The sequence below is a fragment of the Pygocentrus nattereri genome, chromosome 9, assembly GCF_015220715.1.
Source record: "Pygocentrus nattereri isolate fPygNat1 chromosome 9, fPygNat1.pri, whole genome shotgun sequence".
NCBI lineage: Eukaryota > Metazoa > Chordata > Actinopteri > Characiformes > Serrasalmidae > Pygocentrus > Pygocentrus nattereri.
The window spans coordinates 31,238,933-31,262,976 of NC_051219.1; the positions used below are offsets into that span (position 1 = coordinate 31,238,933).

Genomic DNA, 24,044 nt, shown 5'->3' on the forward strand with positions numbered 1-24,044 from the left:
AGGTGGGTAATATATTAATGTAGAAGATATATATTGATGTGTCCCTACTCTGGAGGCATGGCCATGCATGAGGAGCTGCTTTCCCTGCAGGAGAGATGTTTATTGTGGTTAAGTTGTGAATTTTGGTTTAACGTGTTTATGTGTTGTGTGCTTTATTGTGCTGGCCAGTGGAGTTATTTAATGATGTTAAATGTCCACTATAGAGAGGAATTCTATAGCTAAAAGTGAAGAGCGACTGCACTCCCTTGTTGCCTCCTCAGTAAAAAGAGCATTCACATTTAAATCACAATGCATTCCCCGTCTTCTTCTTCACTGACACCACAATATTATTCGTTAATATTATTTTTCCCCACTCACTGATACACACTGATCTAATCAAAACTAAGATGAAGTTTTTGAGGCAGACAAAAGTCATTAAATTATCATCACAGATTAAACAAGAATTTTGTCTTTAAAATAATAAATGATGAATTGTGGCTACAAATATGGCTACAAACATAAACTAACTGAAAAATGGTCTATTTTGATTTTAGGCTTTTCCTCCAGGAATGACTGGTCTGAATCAAAGAGGATTTGTTGATTATTGTGATTCAACTAAGTTCTAGAGATGCCTGTTCTGGCTCTTTTTCCAATTGTGAGTTGATCAGCAAGAGCCTCTGTGGCTCCCAGCAGCAGGGGTAAAGAATCTTTAACCTGGAATCTTAGTGTTTACAGCTATGGCCTACTAATAGCTGTTGAGAGAGCCCTTGAATGAGTGAATGGATGAGGAGGGAGGCTCTGAGTGTCTCTAAATAAAAGTTTATGTAATATGCGTGCGTGCGTATATATATAATTTTTCTAATGTGTGGAATGTAGTGTCATAACTTTAAACAGGCAGCACAGTGAATTTGTCACTCCTAAATGAACCCTAGTTCAACAGAAAACAGAAAACAGCAAGAATTAACAAGATCTGAATGAAAACTGTAACATTTAAAGTAATCATTTGGTTATAAATCAAATCACAATTTTGCTATTACCCCAGTTTGCACTGGAGGTACAAGATGAACCTAGCTAAGAAGTAATGGAAGCTTGTAGCCACCAACAAGCAGACAAACTGCATGCCTACATCATTACATACTTGCTTCAAATCACATGAGGTTAGCGATCTCAAACAGTCTTACTTACGGTTTCTGAAATTACATTGCATCATTAAAGCTAAATGAGAGAGACAGTTAAGCAATGATATTACAGAGGAAGAGTGGAGTGAAATGTGTGTAACACACCACATGACCACTACTTCAAGGATATGGAAAGAATTTGGATGGAACAATTTAACCAATTATTTTAAATACTCTTGAAATACAGAGTAAACTAATTGGTTATCATTGGTCAGCCATGTTGGAGGATGTGCAGAAGTGAGGAGGCTAATCATACAAATATCTTTGGGAAATGTGATAAACTGTACTCTATTTGGGAAAATGTGTATGATATGGTTATAGATGTATATTATATATGTTATTTAGTTCCCAAACAGCCAAGCTGTCTCTTTAATTCATCATTCAGGTTATAAATAGTATAACAGTTGGTTCAAATAAATTGGACTCCAACACAGAAGGCAAAAGTGAACTACAGATAACTACACATCGGATTAAATTGCAGTAGATAAGTAGTGTTAATTCAATCCACTTTGAGACTTAATTCATTGGGGAGGGGTGTTAATGTGCTCTTATGGGCAGAGTAGTCTAGACAGCTCCATGGGAATCAACTGCTCTAACGACCTCGTCAACGTCAATATACTAACAATAGTTTACCCATGCATAGACAGACACAGGGCAAAGTGCGAATTGTGAAATATTCCAGTCGGTGAGGCACATGAAAGACCCAGCTTTCATTAAACGATGAGTCAAAGGACTTTTAAAGTGTTTCATCACTGCGGAGTTCACTGTGGCCAGTCACATGACACAGAAATGTAGAGAGTAGCCACAGTACAGAGATTATAATGAAGGATAATGTTCTATAAAATAAAGGAGAAGCATCAAAACTAGCACATTAATATGAGGTGCAGATGTAGCTGATTTTTGTTGACTTGATATAGTATGGAATTCAAAGTCCAGAAAGCAAAGTAATAAAGAAAAGAAGACTCTTTTCCCAGACAGCATCAGGACATTTGTTTCATGCAGCAAATAGAGCAAGTGCTACTAGTGGGATTCCAGGATGTTGATGGGTGGGTGTGTACTTTAAAATTGCCTGAAGCTCCAGTGCTGACACACTTTGGTGGTTTCCCTGCTCAGACACACCTCATCACTTAATTCTCAGGTATTGTATTGTAGATGTGTGAGCATGGAAATCTCTAAACTGGTGGACGTCTCTAAAATGCTTTCTGTAGCCAGCATCATGTCCATATAAAGAACTCCAGATCTAAGCTATTTTGATCAGGGAAAACAGAACTTTTTGCACATCTTTTGGTAAACAAATATGTTTTGAAGCTGATACATTTTGGTGTACGTACATTTTTCCTCCAAATGTTCCTAGATTTTTGGAATTTCAGTGTTATTAACAACCCAAATGTAAATATTGCTGTCAACCTCAAAATACCCTGAGCAAACCAGCCAGCTTTGTAAAATATGGTAGCCAGGTAGCAGTAGTTGCCTACAGTAAGAGTAGCTGGTGTTGTTATATAGTGGACGGCAGGCAACATCATTTCAATACGCAAGAGAGAAATTCAGTGTGTCCAGTGTTATTCAGGTGAAAACGGATCATTTTTGTTCACTACAAACTGCAACGTTGATTTTTAAACCCTATTCATTTCCCATAGAGAAACTCTGATTAGATTCTTAATATTGGCATGACTTCAGACCGCTGTCCAACCAATCAGCTCTCAGTTAACTCTACAGCAAACTTCTTGTGTACAGAACTGCAGTATAAAGACTGGAACTGTTTAGCAATATTGTGTAAATTACTCTTACAAAACCAAGTACTGGCCCGGCTGCATGATGTAACACTGGCTACAAGCACAAAATACATCACTGAAAAAGTACCAGTCTTATTAATCTTAAATGATTCAGGTTCCTAATATAGCAATTCATTTCCCAGACCCCAAACAATGTAGTGAGTCATTACACCTTGTTGCGGAAAAGCGAAACTTTATCAAGCGTTTTCAGCAGTTTAGCCAACCGAGTCTTCGATTCTTTTGAACGGTACGATACATTTTCGTACCCGATATAGTAGTACGAAGTGCTACAAGCCTCATTTAATTAAAAAAAACATTACAAAAGAGGACATATAGCTATGGTTTGGCAGAATTCATATGCTTAACTTGCTTTTATTGCACAATGTTAAATTGTGCATTATTATTATTATTATTATTATTATTATTATTATTATTATTATTATTATTGCTGTTGTTGTTGTAACCCTCCAGTCCGCTGTACGGGCGTAAATATTGCATGTAAGTTACAAAAATTTCGATTAATTTAAGTCTCAGCCACTGATTCACTAAAAGGAACCGGTACAGACGAATCGATTCCTTCCCGAGTCGAACGTCGCTGGTATAAAAGCACACGGCGCCTCAGTTCAGGCACATCAGCTGTGGGCAACGAGCGGAGAGGCTGGGACCTGCCATCGTTTGCTCTTTTTCGGATCTTGTTTTTGCTTTAAAACCCTCGACAGTAAGCATGAAGGAAAGAAGGAACACGCAGCCTTTGGTGGTCAGATGTAAACTGGTTCTGGTGGGGGATGTACAGTGTGGGAAGACCGCCATGCTGCAGGTTTTGGCGAAGGACTGCTATCCAGAGGTTGGTGCTGCATGCGTTAACAAGGGACTGTGCACGTCCTGACGTGCGTTCCCTCAGCTAACCTGTTGTTTTAGAGTCAGGGTGACAGTCTTGACAGTTTAATGGATCTAGTTGCTCAATAGCATGAGTTTTTTGAGCTACAGTTGCCTGTCTATAGACATTAAGATTAAAAGAAATTACATATTTATTTATATTATTATTATTATTTTAAAGTTTGCCTGCTATTGCTTTCAAGTGCTAAAGCCTATCTCCAACATTCTTATTATTGCATGCATTAGCTCGTATGTGCTTATTTTCAAAGATAAGGAGAATGCATGTAAAATTGTAGTGCCCTGTATCTGAGCCCCTCATCAACTGTCTGCTGGGTTGCTGGGTAGTTGTGTTGCACTGATAGGGGTGTGATTTGTTCCGCAGACATATGTACCCACCGTGTTTGAGAATTACACAGCATGTCTGGAGCTGGATGACCAGCGTGTGGAACTGAGTTTGTGGGACACATCAGGTAAGACCTAACCTGCCAATCTGGATGTATAAATGACTGCAAAATGTCTGTGTTTTATTATAATGGTGTCATCCCTTATCAGTTGGTTATGCAAGTGGAAGTGCATTACAAGGTTCCCAGTGAGATTTTTCTATCGATTTGATGCCGCAGTGCATATTGTGGGGAATCAGCATGATCACAGTTCATCTTGTCGCAGCCTGTAGCTATTGAGCATTAATGGAATAGTGATGCACTACTTAAAAATATGAAACCGTCTTGACCAAGACAGCCAACATGATGTGATGGTAAACGCATTCAATATCAGTTGAGGTCTCATGCTGCAGTACATAAATGAATAAGTGCATCAGGTCTGAATGATGGCTTTAGTGGCCCTCATCTGCAAGCATGTTATCAGTTCAAGTGACCTTTGAAGTGAGCTAGTACGCCGTGGTGAGAATGCCAATTTGTGCACGCCGTCGCTTCACACCAATCTGTGGATGATCTTCGGAGTGCGTTTGTATACACACGTAATGGATGCAGCGTTTCAAATGCCCTACACTGGTGAGCTTGTGCATTTATGAACATTTGGAATCTGGTTGGTTTGTGATTACTAGCAGATTGATTGAGGTGTAAGGTGGGCTTTCTGAAGCGTACACCCTTAAAAAGGGGGTCTTCATTGATTCTTCAGTATATGGAACCATGCCAACTCAAAAATCCATTTAAAAGTTTAAATGTTTCCTTGCATTTTCCTCGCTGATGGAGACACTGCTAAATATTGTTCTTAGAACCATACGTGGTTAAAATGGTTCCAACAAGGGCTCCAATATTGTTAAAGGTCAAAGAATATGTTAAATATAAATAATGTAAAAATTTGAAGCACAGAAATGATGTCAGTGGATGGAAAAGTGAATGAAAATGAGACCTTATTAACGTCATTAACATCAGATAAATTAATTCTCTGGACAGTTTTGAATATTTCTTTGTCACTAATTAAATGCATGTTCCTCTTAATTTACAAATGCTGAATTGTAATGGCTGCTCCAGCAGGCAACAGTCTTACTGTATTTAAATTAGGTGGGTCCACCCCAGCCGTCTTCATTTCAGTAGACAAACAGCTTAAACTGGTTTGCACAGCAAGCCTGAATAGTAACACTAGCACTCATTATCTATGCTAATGCAAGTCTCCTGCTGCTGGAGAGTAGCAGGCACAAATGCAACAGATGCTCTTTGTGCAGTAATAGCTGATGTATAAGCCCAGGCAGTAGGTAGTTTAATAAAGAAGGGAGTCTTCAGTTCGTCGTTTATTAGTAGGGAAATCACTAACTGATATTTTTCTTTAATATTTTTTTCAAAGGTTTACATTTGTGTGGGTTTACGTACCAAAAACAGCCCTAATTAATTTTCACATGAATTTTCCAACTTCTCTTTATGCTTTATTTAGAATTAAACAGGCTACATAGACATAGGCTACAGTTTATGGAAATGACTGATAGGCTGTCCTGTATTATTGTGCTACACTACTTATAACATGAGCGTCAGTGGGTGGGGCTAAACTGCTGTAGGCTGAATAGGCAGGTTGTTGGGCTATCGCAAAAACATTATCATTTTGCTGCTTAGTTTCTATATACAGTTATATGCAGAACGTTTGGGCACCCCAGGCCAAATTACATGTTTTGTTAATTTTCTGAGTGGAAGTAATTTAACACAACCTCTATAAAGAACACACTTCTGCACATTTTAATGCACCGTTACTGTTTGCTGAATTAAAAAATGATAAATAAATAAGATGTGGCCTGTGCAAAAGATGATGTGCATGTTTGAATTTTTCAGTTTTTCCAATATGCTAAATTCAGTAAATCTTGCACTAAAAATTTCTGAATAATAATTTGAGTTTTAATATTTGAGTTTGATCCCTGTAGAGGACGAACTTACTTTCACATAGAAAATCAGCAAGACATGTAATTTGACAGGGGTGTTCAAACATTTGCACACAACTGTATGGATTGGGGAGCCATCAAATTCTTCAAAGAATAAAGTGTAGAAAGGACTGTTTTCAATTATATAGACCCAGTTGACAGTAGAATAGTGCTGCACAATATATTGTTTGGTAATTATAATATTGCCCATATATCACAGAAGGATGTGATACTTACAGGGGCCCTCTAACCAATCACAGGTTTATCAATCACAGTATAAGTGATACTTTTTTAAACCCACAAACGGAGAAATTCCCCATCCATGAAGTGAAAAACCACATACACACTAGTGAATACACACACTAGGGGGCAGTGAGCACACTTGCCCAGAGCGGTGGGCAGCCCTATCCTCGGCACCCGGGGAGCAATTGGGGGTTAGGTGTCTTGCTCAAGGACACCTCAGTCATGGACTGTCAGCTCTGGGGATCGAACCGGCGACCTTACAGTCACGGGGCCAGTTCCCTAACCTCCAGCCCATGACTGCCCCAATGCAGCCCATCCTGACCAATCAGGGTGAATGTTACTATGTGCATTTTCATGATTTAAGCATTTCATACAAATCAACAAAAATATTTGATTGTTTCGCTTAAAATGACGCAGGCCAACGTTAATTTACGTTCTTTTTACGACAACATTCACAGCATATTGCAATTTAAACATGCAGTGACATAATCGCAATGTTAGTACAGAACCAAACGCAATGTCTGTGGTCATGAGAAAACTCTGCATGGGTGGTGTGTAGTTCTGTATTCAGTGTATTCGTGTTTGTTGTGCTATCAGCTGTTGAGAGAGTGCATGGGCATTGAGTCTGTATGTCCCGAGGGCTTCCTGTTGTAGCCTGTTGACCTGATTACAGTGAACTGTGTTAGTGCGTGTTAGTCTGCGGCGCTTGTATCGGCATCCCTAGTGTTGGCACATGACACGTCTGGAATTTCTAGTGGATCTGTGCAGAATGCACAGCCTGGGCGATATGGTGAAAATAGAATATCACAATACCTGCAGGGATTTTTACAATACATGATATGTATCACAATATGTAGTTTGGAGTAAGTTGGAACAGACACAATGAACCAATTTTAGAAAATGCTAAAAACCTAAACCTCTGTATGGTGAGCCTGTAAACAACCATTGTATAGTAACTATATAGTAACAGGCCAGCTCATTATGACATCTTATTTCAGATAGTCTTCTTTTTTTAGTTTATATATATAGTTATATATTTTTTACATTTGACTTTACTGTTTTACTGTCAGTTCCAGCTTGTTTGCAAATTCAGAAAAATGAAGTATCGCAGAGCATATCATGTGTTGTGAAAATGCCTTGGAAGTTTGTAAATAAACTTTAAATAATAACCACAATATTATTAGAATAGCTTATTTTGATACAACTTAGCATGATAACCGTGTGATATTGTTATGTTGCTGAGCCCCAAAGGGAACAACAGTATGCCTTTTATTAGAATGTTGTCTGGTGTCTGCAGACAGTTCATTTTCTGTGTTTAAGTCTTCTGTATGCGTGTATGTGCAGGCTTTTGTGCGTGTGTCTCCTACTAATTCAGCATCCATGCGCCAATATCAAAAAGGCTGAATGAAATGCGGGCCGCTGGGACACCTCCTGTCTTTAATCTCGCCCCTCGTTCTTTGATCTGATTGGTGTGTTTGGAGATGCGCCAGCGGAGGGGCAGAATGCGCTTTAAGGGATGAGCGCGAGGTTTGGGAGAGGATGAGAGGGCAGAGCCGGGATCCAGACAGCTTTCAGACACTCGTTCAGCCTGTGAGCACAGAATTAGAACAGTTGTCCTCACTGGCTTTTTGTTTCAAGTCATTTTTGTTGTTCATCCAAATAATTCAAATCCAGGCTCCTCCAGCTCGATGCAGTAGGGGTGGATGATATGGCAGAAATAGATCATGATATTTCAAGATATTTTTTATCAGTACACAGTGAATATCACAGTGTTTATTTTTTCAAGTTGGAATGGGCAAAAAAGAGCCAGTGATTTAGAAGGTTATGTCAATAACTACTGCAGTGTTATAGTTCTTAAAAAACATGTTTTAAACATCAAGCAGTATTTTTGTTCAGTATTTCATATATTGCACTAAGTCCAATTAAACAAGCCTAATGATGCTCTCTTTGTAGTTTTCTTTAGGTAGTGATGATGTGTGTCATTGCATTGCTCATCCCAATATGCAGAATAGAAGTGAAATCATTAATTTATTCATTTCTTACTTTCAATTATAAGAGCAGGCAATATAACAAAAATACAACATCACTATACTTAAAGACAGTGGTGGGCGATATGGCAAAAAAAAAAATGACATCATGATACTTTGATAAATTGTTTTTTCCGAGGTTTGAAATGGATGAAATGCACGAACATAAAAGTACAGGCACATTTCTGAAAAGCTATGAAAAACTATGAATACAGTGATTTTTTAAATTGAAATATAAAATGCAGAAAGATGAAAGAGAATACATCAAAGGAATTGGTAAAACTAAATAAGTAAAATATGATGGTGTCACAATGGACTGACATCCAATCTGCCACTTTTTACTATACAGTTACTATACACTGGTTGTTGTTTACAGGTCCCCTATAAATGGCCCAAATCTGTCTTTTTATGATCCAGGTGAGTTTAGTGTTCTAGAAATACTAGCAATCCCATGATATACTGAGAAAAGCACACTGTGATGTAATTAATTACGATAACATTAACGTAAGTAAGGGAGATGCTCAGTAATGCAATGGAGCAACAAAACCATCAGCTATTTTATTACTGTTATTTTATATATATTTTATTATTTTATATATATTTTATATATTTTATTACTGTTGTTTTTTTATAGCCTAAACTGGCTATATAACAGTACTGGTTTATGGCCTTTATATACTTCAAATTGTGTTATGCATGAGTCCAGACTGAATACTTAATGAGTGCAGCAGAGTGAATTATGTGGCCTGGACAAAAATGGACAAAATGACATAGAGAGATGTTTAGTGCTCGGCAGCAATCAAATTGACCTGAATATCAATATTTAATTTATTCTACGTCTATTATTTCTTTAAGAATTACATTGGTTAGTGACTTTTATTTGAAAAGAATACAGTGCAAACTGTAGATGGCAAAACTCAACGAAGCAATGAAACACTTATTACTGAGGCATTTACAAATGTAGCATTTTATTCAACCAGTTTGCACCACTCTGTTCATTATTCATTTATTAAATAAGTATTTACTGTTACGGCTAAATGAGTATTATTTTTATTTTCATTTTTATTGTCATTTTTATATTAAGATAACAATTTGAAAGAGTGCAGTTTTTACATAATATTCATTTGTCAAAAAAACTCTACATTTTGGTCAGAAAAATCACAATATCCACATAAATCCCAATAAAAAATGATATTTTCTCCAAATAAGCCCTGTTTACCACATTACGATCATTTACTGGAATTTATGAACATCGCAATAGCATTGTATGCTGTTTCCATCATTCAGGGATGCACCAATATGGGAATTGAAGGCTGATGCTGATATCCGATATCACGATATTAGTTCCTCTTCTTCTCTTAAATGTTGCAAAATAATTTTTACTTTTTTCCATGTCACCCAGCACTACAGAGATTCATTCTACAGCTTAAATCCATGCAGACTGTCCACAGTGACTGTGATGTGTTCTTTTTCACTCAGTAGATTTGCTCACCCCATATTTGCCAGTGTGTTGAGAGGATCGAATGAAGCTTCCTTATTTGGCTTCTTCACGTTGATTGAACTCATCATCAGGCTTCCAAACAGTTCTCTTTGAGACTCAGCACGCATTTATGGGTGAATCTCTATTCCCTCACTAAATCGGGGTGGCCAACTGGACCTGCCAAAGGCTGTGCGGGAAGATGGCCCACAGTTGTAGTCTAAATATGGAGCCTGTATATCACTTGTAGCAGGGTATTAGCGCTAGACTGGCTGTTATTATGTTAATGGAAATACATGTCTGTAAATGTGAACTCGTGTGGATTATAAATGATGACCAAGTGGAGGTGTATAGTGCTCCATTGTCACATTAGCACGTTGAGTAGATTAATGAGCGCTTTTCTAATGTAGGTGCTGATGGGCTGAGAGGAGGGAACGCAAAAGCATCTCACAGATGACCCCTGTGAGGGGGAATCCCGAAAGGTCACGGCTAGCCCCTTCACAGCAAGAGGGGGCATTCTTTGTTCAATTCCCAGTGGGGACCATGGTGGAGTCTTGGCCATGCTGTATCTTGGAGAAGATCGTTGGCTGCTTTGGAGGGGGTCTTGTGGGGGAATGTGTCAGGACTTGTTCCCATCGGCCTTTAATGGCCAGGGGGAGGGGACGGGCTGTGCTCACCATTTTGTACTCTTCACCCTGACACTCAGCGCCTTTGTAACTGCTGACCTCCCCCAGCCCTCTCCGCCTGCATTTAGATGAGCTCTGAGCTCTTGAGTGCTGATTAATTCCCAGAGATTTTAGCACTGGATGGTGTCTGACTCTTGGGCATCTTTTCATCTGCACTTAAACGCTTGAGGAGTCCATACATGAGTGCAAACTTTCGCGGATTTATAAATATATAACTCACATATTAGGTTAGTCCTCAAATAATTAACAGTTACCTAAAAATAATACTTTAATACTTATAACTCAATAATATGGTGTGAAGTTAACAGGTTTCAGCTGAGGGCACGTTTAGTCTCTCAACAGACTTAGGTTTTTGTATAGAATCATGTATTTCTTTTTAATGATCAAAGCTGATTTTAGGGATCAATCAGCTAACACTGAGACCATGATGGGTTCTGAAGTCACTGTGTAAGACTTAAAATCAACATCATGAGCACCATTTATCTTTTACTGTTATCTGTGCACAACATCTGTGTGTGTGTGTGTGTGTGGAAATTATGTATGTTCGAAGTAAATTCAGTGCATCCTGCTTTTACCTGTATGTAATTAAATAACCTCAATAACATATAGATGCAAAGATGATGGAATATGTAGGTAGGGGTCTATTGCCCAGTGCCCCTAGTATTCATTTCATTTCAGTTTTTGTTGAAAATGCAGAGCCTTTTAATAAACCACCAGTTAAATGTTCACACATTCACAAAAATATCCACCACTAATGACAACTCAACTACTTTTCACCATTCCACATGAGATTCATGGCCTATTTGGTCAGGCACAGAACTGTTGGAATTTGCCAACTGAATGTTACTGAGTGATCGAGCACTTTTGAAAGTTTAGAGTCGATTGGAAGAATTAATTTGTGACTGGACTTTTAAAAAGTTTAGTGATCAAGCCGCCTTAAATGAGTTAATTAAACTTTGAATAGTAGGTTAACAAAACAAGAATCTGTGTTTTATGCCCTCTCGAGTTATTATTTGAAGTTCAAATCATTACAGTTTTTAAGGCAGCCTGGTATCATTTTTTAAAAAGTGTTGAGTATGATTTTAAAGTGAGCAAGATCAGGTTGGATTGGCATAATAAAAAAAAATGAAGTGGATGTGCAGGCCTTGTAGTAAAAAAGCAACATCTGACTGTTTTTTTGGTACTGAAGCTTGCTTGTTACTTGTAAATACAAAGTATTACATACAACAAACATAATTCTGGTCACCAAATATCAACACTGGCTACAGGCTAATTGCCTTGGTGGCCCAAGAGGTCACCCCGTACCCCTGGACGTAGGCCTACAAGGTCCTGGAGTCTTTACCAAGTCTGATCTCATTAGCCTGAGCAATGGCAATAGACAAAGGGGTTAAACAGATGGAATTCACTGTGATAAGACACAGTGTTTATCATTGCCACACATAAAAGCAGCCGACTCCACCTCCATCTGTTCTTTATAAGGCTCTTCCTGTGCCCTAGGAGAAAGCCATGTGTTTTAATCACATGTGCGCACTGGTCTGCCATACACTGGCCTACTTTCACCTTTACACCTCCCTCAGTCATGGCACTACCACAGAAACAGGATTTAGCCAGGTCAGAAGAATTTGCCTGTTTTTTCCCCTTCACTGTCTTTTCATGCTTCACAAACCCTCCATCTGGTAGCGTGAGGGACGCTGAAAGAGTAGCATCTTGTTCAGTTGAGGAACATGTGGCAGTGGGTTTGAGTAAACCCTGGAGGACAAAGGGCTTCTAATCATTAATTGACATTATTTTTCATAGCCAGGAATCTAATGTTTGTAGTGGTCTGCCACACATATTGGCCTAATGACATGTTTTATTCACTAGTAATCTAGTAACTGTTCATTAATCCTGATTGGTAAATCATGGCAGATGATATGTTGCTTTGACTTTTCTATCAGTGATTGGTCAATGCAAACTAGGTTAACTTGGCCACTCTTTTTTAGGTACGCTAAAGCTTTAGTCTCAAGAACAAAGTACATAAAAGGCACATGTTAGCTTGCCATGGCAAATTTCTGGTCTAATGATATGTTGTTTTGACTTAGCTATCAACTATTGATTAATACAACCTAGGTTAACATGGCAACGTTTTCTAGCTATGCTGAAGCTTCAGTCTCAAGAACACAGTACATTAAAGGCACATGTTAGCTTTCCATGGCAAATTTCTTGGCCTAATGATGTAATTTTTTCTTAGCTATTAATCATTTTAGCTAACTAACCAAGTTAACTTAGCAATGTTTTTTTCTAGCTATGCTAATATGTCAACTTCAAGAACACAGCATATCTAAAAGGGACATATTAGCTTGTTTTGGCACATTTTTGTCATATGACATGTTACCTTTACTGCCTGGCAAAAACAAAAATAGCATAGGCCAGTATATATGTCTAATCAACAGCATCTGTTGTTCTGGATGCAGGTAGTCAGGTGAACTAGCATGAGGTTGCTGTGACCAGTGCTAGACCAGCAAAAAGCTGGTTTTTGGCAGGGTTAGCAATCAATTATTGGTTAATGCTGACAAACTAGGCTAACTTGGCAACTGTTATCAAGTTTTATTAAAGCTTCAGCTGTACAGACTGTACTTAAAGGGATTTGTCATCTTGCCATGGCACATTTCATTACCAGAATTAATTGTTACATTACATGCATATTTGATCTTCTTTTTTTTTTAATCATTTTTCAAAATTATTCGTGAGTCATTGGCCAGATGTTACAGGTACGAATATGCCAGTGTGCAAATTCTTGCAGAACATTGTGTTAGATATTGCTGCCCTGTGATCCTAGACTGCGGGAGGTGGAGGATTAATGCTTGGAGAGCACTTACTGCCACAGCTGAGTCTAATGCTCTCTGCCCTTGCTGCTTTCACATTCCTACAGTTCTTGAAGAGCCTATAGAGCATTATCTGTGGGTTTGGAGGGTTTGGATAATTACACGCGGTGCGCGAGCGGGTCAGCCGTGTCCTCTGTCTGTCTCTGTTTGACTTTTGGGATGTTGTAATTTGTCAGCTTTAATTGAAAATGGCTCTGTGGTTACTTTGGTGTGCATGTCCATCGATTGCTGCATTCAGGCCTGCGGCAATTGAATGCATCCTCACACCCAGGTCTGCATGTCCGTGACTTTGTCAGAGAGACAGGGAGAGGCAGTCAGTGGTCTTTCAGAGAACAACAGTCTCTGTGGCAGGTGTGATTAGCAGTTAGAATGCCAACAATATCTGTGCCCATTGATTTGACTGGCATAGGAATGTTTGTGCACATTTGCTAATGCCAGCTTAGCTTCAAGCTGCGTGGTGCTTTTGTAGGCTATTTTTGTCCAACACTATGTACATTTTGTTACTCACTTTTTGTTACTGTGGTATTTTAATCATTAGCCAAATTCTCTCTTTTCCTGCACTATTAACATTGCACAGATGTAGCAGTTGCACTTACAGCAGTCTTAAGCCACAGTCAGCTGAGAAAATTGCATCTCTTTGTGAAATGGGCATGACAAAGAATGGACTAGAAGAGTAGCAAAGAAAAAAAAATCATTATGGTGCAGTTTGCAAACTGGCCTAGTCACCAGCCATAAACAGTAAAAACACAAACAATAAATGAAACCATAAGGTTTTATTTCCTTATAGGAAAGTCTGGCTACTACTGGTTTCAAATAAAGCGCAAAAGCACACATTTTCAGTCTGTTTTTGCTACTTCACATACACATATCTACACACCGAGAGGGAGGTTTTCATGACCCAGGCTTTACCAGCAAGCCAAGGATGCCATGTCATTATGAGCTTTTCCATTCATTTTCCTACAACTTACCTATCTCCTCCTTTATAATGTCTCTGGTGACGTCTAATCCAGCCTGCTGACTGACTGCGCACCATGTTGCCTTTCTTATGTATGAATTCATAGCTAGTCAAGAAGAAAGAGGTTAGGGGATTCTGCTTAGACACTGCTAAAATGAACATTTCCATGATTTTGGACCTAGGATGTGATTTTTGGACCTAGGATACTTCAAAAACACCTCTTTACATGTATTCAGTACAACTAGTATTGAAAGTTAAGAATGCTTTTGCCATCTCCTGTGAAGTTACTGTCTTGGAGATATAGATTTTCCTTTGGGCAGCAGCAAACAGAATGTGCCATTTCATCATTGGGTTACACCTTTAGAGAGCAGCAGTGAATAATGTGTTTGTTTGAGCTTGACCCGTGCCTGTCACAGGATGGAAGCTGCAAAGCATCGCCAGCTAGGGGGTAAGACAGGTAGTAGCTAGTTTTAACACTTTAGGCTTGTACTTTGCTAGACCAGTTAATAAACAAAATAAGACAGTTCAATTGTTAATCACTTGTTTTTATGGCATCTAATTGGCAGCTAAAATTTTATGTCAGGTCTGTTCAGATTCTCAATACTGCCATATGAAGGACTGACACTTTAGTCCTCAGTGTAGCTCAATCGGTTATGCTGAATTCACATGACTGAATCTAGAACATGAAATAATATGTAGATCTAGTAATTGTTCTACTCAACGTATTAGCCACTGGCTGTACTTCATCAAATATACAAACTCAAAGATCATCCTTGCAACTTTATCATTTTACCAAAGTCAAAGTCATTTCCCATGAATCTCTGTGATCTTATTTCACACCCAGTTCTAATCACTTTCTAATCTAATCACACTCGCTTAACAAAGGACTTACACAGAGGAAGGTTTTGGTGCACGCATCAACAATGCCTGGGTTGAATGCATACTGTTCAACCCAGGCATTGCTTCACCAAGTGGGTGGGCACGTATCTGTTTCTAATGATTGGCAGTTAAGGGAAGCCTTTATGGAGGGGTGGGCGGAAGGCACTCCGCAGATGGTAGATTCCGAGGCTGTTGCTGTGGAAACAGGGGGACTAGAGGTATTGCGCGTGTAGGGCGGATGCAGGGCAGTGGGTGGCTTACTTAAGGATTCTGAGTAAGAGTGGGAGCGCCTTTCTGCCCCCAGCTCCACTGTTCCCATTGCATAAGCCATATAAAAAACCTGGAGAGAAAAGAGAGTGATAGATCGATGAGGATTTAGGGCTCAATTGTCATTTTCTTCTCCTTTAAAATGCCAGTAGTGCAAACTGGAAAGTGGAAGGGTGTGCTTTCCTAGCAGGATGTGCTGAGCTGCGTGTGAAGTGAAGCTCAGGAGGAAAGGCCATCTCTACTAGGGCTGCATGATAATGACTAACACGATAATCATGATTGTTTTGCTCAATACTGAAATTATGATTTTTTTTATCACTGTTGTTCAGCCAATTAAGGAAAACATTTTATTGGACTTGATTTAAATCAACAGAAACAGCCTTTTGTTTGACTTTATACAGTACATTAAAAGATATATAGATTTAAATATAATAACATTGCTTAGTGCAAATACAAGGCAATGAAATGCAGTAATAAACTATCAGAGCAAGGCTTGTCCACAGCCACATTGAGCATATATTTTAAATACTAAATAAAAGCAAAAGTGCACTTTTGCAAAAATATAACATCACAATAATGTAAGATATTTTATAGTACACAGCATGCATCATAATATTTAGTTTTTCTGAGGTTTGATAAGTTAATAATGCACTAGTAGTGGCAAATATTAAAAAGGCTATTAATGATTTTTTCACAGTGTTCTGCATTATATCGAAGGCCGAATTGTGGTATGTAGTGAAACATACATGAGTAGTGTTCTTTAAGTATTAACAGCATCCATGATGTACCTATGAAAGTGTATGGTTAATTTCAATATCAAGGTCCATTTTACCTAATTAATTGAGAAAACCAAAACCACAGTATTCACAGTTAAATACGATTAATTTTGCAGCCATAATCACCACGTCCTCTGGCCTGGGACTCCTCCACCATGCTGCAAGGCTCACAGATTTGGTCGCTCTTCTTTCTTCACTGATTCATTTAAACCTTTTGTCTCGTTTCAGGATCTCCCTACTATGACAACGTGCGGCCACTTTGCTACAGTGACTCTGATGCAGTGCTGCTGTGCTTCGATATCAGCCGTCCGGACATTGTGGAGAGTGGACTAAAGAAGGTGTTGTGCTATCACTGTAAAACTCTGCACTTTCCCCTTAATGCACAAAAGAATTGAATGATTTAGTTTAATGATTCTTTAGGACACCATTTAGTGCACCACAGCTCAAATCGATTTATTCTGGCATGATTTACTGTAATTTTTAACAATTTCACAGTGTCATTGATGAGAAGCTCTGCCCTGAGAGAGCAGAGAGAACAGAGAAAAGACAGTTTTATGATATGACATAAAATACAGAGACAAATATGCCTGGAGGAACTATTGACAGAGTAGTGACAAAAAAGTAAAACACATCTTTACTGAATTGGTATGTTTCAAATGAATGAAAATTTTGTTATGGTTCAAACAGTGAGTGCGTAGTGACTATTAAAATTTTTTATGTTCCTTTATACCAACATCAATGCAGATCAGTTATATCATTGTACTTTTACAATCTCTTTTTACACCTTAACCTGTATCTTCAGTTCATAGTCAGGGGTTCCTCCACAATCTGGAAACTCACAACAAATCTTTGAAGGGTCACTTAACAAATTGGTAGATGTTAAAGATGTTAACATTGACGAGGAATTCAGAGCCCTTCACTGATCTTAGTAATAGTACTTTATTTTCTCCAATAGTACTTGACAGAAGGCCTTAGCTCTCAATAATAACAATTATGAAGCTGATGCTTATGCAACTGTTCTCTGTTGTTCTACATGTTATATCTTTTTTTATTGTCTCTATGCAGTGGAGGACTGAGATCATGGACTTTTGCCCTAACACCCGCATTCTCCTCATCGGCTGCAAAACAGACCTACGCACAGATGTCTGTACACTGATGGAACTCTCCAATCAGAAACAGACACCAATAACTCACGAGCAGGTGTGCTTTTCATATGTCTAGCTGATGCTTATTTCAAAAAATATTTCAGAAATAATTTTAAACTTACCAGCCCCTGGAACTGTAGGCTGATTCTCCAGTTGTTAATCTGGATAGTGAAAAGCTGCTCTATGTAAGATATTTTTGTTAAAATTGAAAGTAGCATTTACTAAAAAGTCTGAAATAATCATTCAAAAGTCAGAAGCATTGGGTCAGATTTCAGAGGTTTTTCAGTTCACTTCATACATCTTTGCATTATAACATCACGCATAATTTCAAAAGGAATATCTGACTTTATGTTTAAGTCTCAAATGCAAAATCAACTTTACACCCAAGGAAGATTTAAAGACAACAGTAAATAATTCACTTACATCTTCAGAAGACATGTCCTTCACTAAGTGTTGACTCTTTTCTTTGAATACTCTTTCAATGTGCATGCAGTTGTCAGAAGTATCTGCTCTGGAAAGCACTCCAAAATACAACAAAATTGTCTCCTGTATGTTGCATGTAATTACACTTTTCTACCACCAAAGTCTCAAAATCCCCCAAACTCACATAGTGCAGCTTTGAGACTCATTATCCTGTAGCTACTTTGAAGTACTAAATTCAGCAAACACAAAGCCTGTGGGTCAGATTAGGCCTGTGAAATTATTTTTATTTTCTATTAATATTAGCTGATTTAACAATGTGCTGCACTACAATCCTCAACATGCAATGCAATAATAATGTGCACTCCCACCCTCCTCCCTCAACAATCTATGGGACAACGGTTCTACCACACCAGTCATATCACACACATATCCACATTTCAGCTACAGTTCAACCAGTAAAAACACTTAGCTCAGCAGCTCAGAAATTGATCCCAAGAATGAATTAACTTGCGCTAAAGAAAAGATGCCAGGTATCTATTTTATAGGGCTATCCTGAGTTGGGCTCTGGAGCTCCAGCAGGACTCAACAGCAAATATTCAAAGCCTTGCCCTGAAGGGTGGTGCAGTCATTCTGAAAATCTGCGTCTGATACCCAAGTTAAACGCGCTTTCATCCTCTTTAAAATCCTGATCTCCAGGCCAACTGCCTTCCCTGCAGAGCAGTGCGGCAATTGCAGAGTGGTGCAGTGCTTGCAAAGCAGCTTTGCTCAGTCTACTAGGCCCGTTATCCTCTCCTAGGGGCTAGAGGGTAATAGTGCATGCATAGGTTAACCAGCGCTTCAAGGAGGAGGTCTAACTAGAGGTCTGATGGGCATACATCATGGTCCTATTAGGGGTCCAGTATAGTGGGGCACTGTTTAAGTGAGAATGAAGTTGAGATGTATATATTTCCACAACTGAACAGTACAATTAAAAAGTATAACTGTAGTACAAGAATGTACTGATAAAATGTGTTGTGGTGTCATTGAAGAACAGTTTTTTAACAAGAAGAAATGTTTGTGTTGGGATGTTTTAGGTTCCTTTGTACAAGGACTTTTATGTTGAAGAGACTGAATATGGAGTACAGAGGGCTGTGTTTTTAACTGTTGAGAGCTGGAGAGGCTGTGTTTCCTCTTGCCATGTTTGATGCTGTAAATAAAGCTGTGTTATGGACTGTAACCGAGTCGTTTCTTGAGAAACCAGAACGTTACAGTTTTTTGCAGTTTACCATTATTAATAGCCTACATTTAAAGCCAGCCAATATCCGAATCCCACTATTAAAAACCATTTACTTACCCAACAAATATCCAAACAGTCGATTATTCTGGTCCAGCCCTACTATTTTGCTGTTGGATGTTTTGGCATATTTTGAATAAACAGTGCCAATACAGGTTATAGCAAAATGTTATTAAAAACAAAATAGGTGTTCTCTGGCCCATAGATTTGTTGAGATTTGTTAATAAGGCGCTTTTAGTGGTTGATTGTGACATCCCTTATTTAAAGCGTTTGTGATTTATTGTTTAGTTATTATTATTAATTATCATTTAGAAACTACTATGAAACTAACTAATCAGACCTGAAGGGTGGGCTTTTAAGAGTCAGAATCATTTGAAGGAATTGGATGGTTTTGGAGCCAAGAACTTTAAGCTGAGTTTCTCTTCTTCTCTCCTGTCCCAGGGATTGGCCATGGCCAAGCAGCTGGGGGCCGAAACCTACCTGGAATGCTCAGCTTTCACCTCGGAGAAGAGCATCCACAGCGTGTTCCGCACGGCCGCGATGGCCTGCATCAACAAGCTGCAGCCGCTGGCCAAGCCCAGCCCCAGTCGTCGCCTCTCCAAGCGCCTACTGCACCTGCCCAGCCGGTCCGAGCTGCTCTCCTCCACCTTCAAGAAGGAGAAGGCCAAGAGCTGCTCCATCATGTGAGCGGAGAGGAGGGGCTTCAACTCCCCACCAAAAAAAGCTTCTCTTTCCCCTGCGCTTTGGTCTGGGGAAGGGGGGTGGGTTCTGATGTCCTCATCAATGAAGGCTTCACTGTGGAATCCTTCCTCACCCCCCAAAAGAAATGTTTCAGAACAAGTGGACACCTCGCTGTCCAGCTTGTCCTGATTTCTACAGCAGTGCATATCCGTTTTACCTAGTACCGTATCTTGTATTTCTCAAACCAAGATTTGATCATTCAGCCATTCATTGCGTCATTCATCACCGTATCAAGAGAATTGTTCTTTTGCTTCAATGTAATTGTGACATTAAAGTTCACAATGAGTCAGCTTAGTAGATAAGGAACAAGTGTTCAGAAAATGGCCGTCAGTAAGGTGATATAACTGCCTTTTGAACCGTTTGGTGTATTATTGGCTCTCTAGTGTCGGATATATCTGAAAAACTAATTTAAAACATATGTAGAATATGCACTGAAGAGTAGGTGAGAGGATGGCTCTTGTAGGCAGAGCATTGGAAAGCTGTGTAAGGCCCAGGCCTTGTGGAGATGTTGGAGGAAGGGGGCTGTTAGCATTGTTAACAGGCATTAAAGTGCTAAAGGAATTGGCTGCTGTGCAGACTGAATACTGTAATGTAATTTCTATTGGAACCTGCCTATTATATCAGGCTTAAGATAGGCAAACATTGTAATTAATTAAAAAAAAAAACAATAGAGGGAGGGGCAAAACAAACAGACAAGACATTTCAGACAGTGAATTGTAAAGCTACCAAAGACATGTTTCCAATTTCATCTGCTCTCTGATGATTAAACACCAACGTGACGTACGTGCTTCTATTTTTAAAGAGGCAATAACTGTCCGAAGGAGAGAGGAGGGCCTTCAGTGACAGACCACTGGCATCCTGCTCTTCTGCAGTGTAGAGAACCATGCATCTGTGAGCTAAGGCCAGAGACTGTGGGAACTCTAACATAAAACTGAATTGGACTTTCATGCTCTTGGTCTTCAGAAAGCTGTTGTAGCACCATGTTGATGTTTGTCAAATCAACAAGGATTCACAAAAACTAAATGTATGCAGCAAAGTTAGCCTTTTCAGTCAGCTTTCTTTAAATCTCAGCTTGTAATTTAAACAAGACCATCACCATACGCCACTCCAAATGGTTTTATATGCATTTTCTTCAGATTCCTGATGTAGCATTCCATCTTCCACCAGTAGATCTCTCTCTCTCTCCTGTGTACAGGTTTTCTCGCCTTCATGTCCCTGAGCTCCTGCACAAGTGTTACAACCCTTTTTTGCGATGGGCTCCTTTGCAGGCAGTTCAGTGTGTATCTAAAAGTGGTTCCTTCTGACTAAATTCTTAAGCTTCTCGGTTTTTTGAGTGCAAAGTGCTGATATCAAAACACGCTTTTGACCACAAAGCAATAACAATTGACATGCTTGTGACGCAAAATATATAGAGTGGCAATAAAAAAACTGCTTTGTGATTAACTTCATGTGACAGCTTTGTGGACGTGTGCGGCCGTGCCTCCATTACTGTTGTGAAAAAAAAAATCAATAAATTTAAAAAACTGTAATTCAGTTGAACTGTAATGCTGTTAAGCCCTCCTTGTAGCCAGGGTTGTTGTGGAGTAAACCGTGACGTCTTTGTGTCACAAATCTAATGTGGGACTTTAGGAGTACAAGCGTTTAAGTGCAACACAGTCACCAGACGCATAGGCATATGGGCTCCATGTCAGCACCATTGGGAGATGAAGGCATTGAGGACTTTAGCAGGGAGATGAGAAAAGCCAAAGGCATGCAGGATCATTCATGGGTCTCTGAATTCAGACAAGGCTGTTTTAACGTATGGAACAATCGACTCATGACAATGGCTTGGGGGTGCATCCTGCTGAAAATGGAAAGGGGGGATAAAAGGACTTCTGGGATTTAAAAAAATGAACAGGCTGGACCTGTTTACAGAAAGCTATTTTTCCATTTTTCAGATTCAACCATTGTGCTGTTTGTTTTTATTGTTTTTGTTGTTCTCTTTACTCGTGTTTACCTGAAATCAATATTTATTTCATTTGGTTCAGTCCACTGTTATCTACGGCTTCAGGTGGTGATTTGCAAGCTCCGATTCTCTGGTCACGCACCGAATTCTTCAGCATTGCCTAGCAACAGTTCAAGTAAAGAAAGTGAGGGAATGAATGCCTCTTTGGGGCTGGAGACCTTGAAAAAGGAGGGACTTCACAACAATAGCCAGTCACTGTAGCTGCAGACATACCAATATAATCTATTTCCTGCCTGGAGATTCAAAAGAATTGATCGGTATCTCATGTTTTAATGGTCTGTTTGTCAGATCTTTGGTTACGATACACACACACACCAAGGCTTTTACATGAGACAGTATAGTTTCCTGACATTCCACCATGACGCTGCCGTTGTGTACTAGTGGGCACAGTTATACTTCTAAGCATGTCTTCTGATAATGATCCGAGTTGTACATATCTTCTTTTATAATCTTTGTAAGACATCCAAAAGAATGCCATAAGGTGACTATTTGTTCTTGTTGTGGGTTGACCAAGATGTTGTGATTGATGTATAATAATTCAGTCCTATTTATTTGAGTACATTGAAGACTGATATTTTTGTTTTGTGTTTTACATGTACTTATGTACTTTTTTTCATAAAGTTATTTTTGACATGACTTCCTCTTCCTTTTGTCTTTCCAGTAATAAAGCTTGCCTTGTGTGGCACTCATGACACTGGGCTTTGTTTTGGTCTGTTCTGGGTTTTATTTTTTGGTGGGTGAGCCTTCTAATGAGCGAAAAGAAGAAGACATAGCTCATTGTGGGGTTGGCTTCATGCCCGTATTAGGATCTCCAGGCCCAAGCTTGTTTTCTCACTAACAAAAATGAAAACACCAATGTCGTTTTTCAAAAATCAGCACTGGTGTGTGCTGTGGCAGACAAAAATTAATCAAACCCAATGCATTTCGTCCTGTATACAGCTAAGTAAGTTGCCAGCTGCCGCCTAACCGTATACAGGAATAGTTCAGTGAAAAATGTAAATAATTTGTCACCTCTAGATGCAGTCAATATGCCTAGACTACTTTGGCATCCTTAGTTTGCTTCTTGTTTATACCAGGAGATGCTAAGCTAACATTGCTAACACTGGGCTTACAATGTCACCAAATATCCAAATATATGCCAAAATCCAAATGCCAAATTTATTTGCCTCAAAAACCTATCTAGAATATATGTAAACAAACTAAAAATACAACTTAGTGGAAAGGCATAGACCTCAATGAATGGGGTGAAAGAAACTAGATGGCTACAAATAAAAAGTTAAAATAATTTCTAATCACTCAGAACGTTCTATAGTTTTAGAAAGCAGAAGGATGTATGTCTCTAGAACAGTAAAGAAAAGTTGCTTATATATTTCCATTTTTCTACAGCAAACAGGTTTTGGCGAGCAGGACGCCAGCATTACTGCAACTGGTTGGTCAGTGGAGCAGCTCATTAGCTCTTGGTGCTCAATGATGTCATGAACATACATCAGGCGCCGTTTTAAACTCCTAGAATTCGAGTTGAAAAGCTCTTAAAAATATAACAGCGGGGCTACATTGGCTTGAACGCATTCTTTTACATTAAAAATGTTTACGCACTTATAAACTGTTTTTTTTCTCAAACGCTCCAGCTTAATCCATTCATTTTGGACTCGCACTAGAGCGCCCTCTAGCGTTTGAGAAACCTGGAAGACACTCCAGAGAGGGAGTTCTCCACTCTACAAGATCTCGGGTTGTACGTCAACAACGTCGCTACGCATGTAACCAGTTAGGTGTCTTAGTTTAGCGAAGACTTTCTAATGTAACCAGTTAGGTGTCTTAGTTTAGCGAAGACTTTCTAGCCGGTTTCTAATGTAACCAGTTAGGTGTCTTAGTTTAGCGAAGACTTTCTAGCCGTGAGGCGGTTAACAAGAAGTTGTAGAAGGTTTGGCATTCCTTTTTGTGTAAACAGTCAACAAAAGAAAGAAAGTAGTGTGGTATTTCACCACTGAATGATGCAGAAACCAACAAACTGGCTATCGGCAGTCAACCACAAACTAGCAAAATCTCTGTATGCAGTGAATTTTCCACCTGACGGTTAGAAGAAAGACCGAAAGCGGGATCATCTAAAATCTGC

General features: G+C 39.1%; 1 protein-coding gene across 1 annotated transcript; it reads left to right on the plus strand.

The window, feature by feature from the left end:
- The first annotated feature begins 3,543 nt into the window (after positions 1 to 3,543).
- On the plus strand, positions 3,544 to 22,623 carry rnd1b (Rho family GTPase 1b). Its single transcript, XM_017707506.2, has 5 exons — positions 3,544 to 3,773; positions 4,188 to 4,275; positions 16,573 to 16,682; positions 17,410 to 17,544; positions 19,627 to 22,623. The coding sequence occupies exons 1-5, from the start codon at positions 3,654 to 3,656 to the stop codon at positions 19,870 to 19,872; spliced, it is 699 nt and encodes a 232-aa protein (XP_017562995.1). The 5' UTR covers positions 3,544 to 3,653; the 3' UTR covers positions 19,873 to 22,623.
- The last annotated feature ends 1,421 nt before the right edge of the window (positions 22,624 to 24,044 follow it).

Excerpts from the sequence above, each read along its gene's own strand:
- rnd1b (XM_017707506.2), top strand. The coding sequence starts at position 3,654 with ATGAAGGAAAGAAGGAACACGCAGCCTTTGGTGGTCAGATGTAAACTG. Across the intron at positions 4,276-16,572 it reads GAGTTTGTGGGACACATCAG|GATCTCCCTACTATGACAAC; the intron begins GTAAGACCTAAC and ends GTCTCGTTTCAG. Across the intron at positions 16,683-17,409 it reads TGGAGAGTGGACTAAAGAAG|TGGAGGACTGAGATCATGGA; the intron begins GTGTTGTGCTAT and ends GTCTCTATGCAG.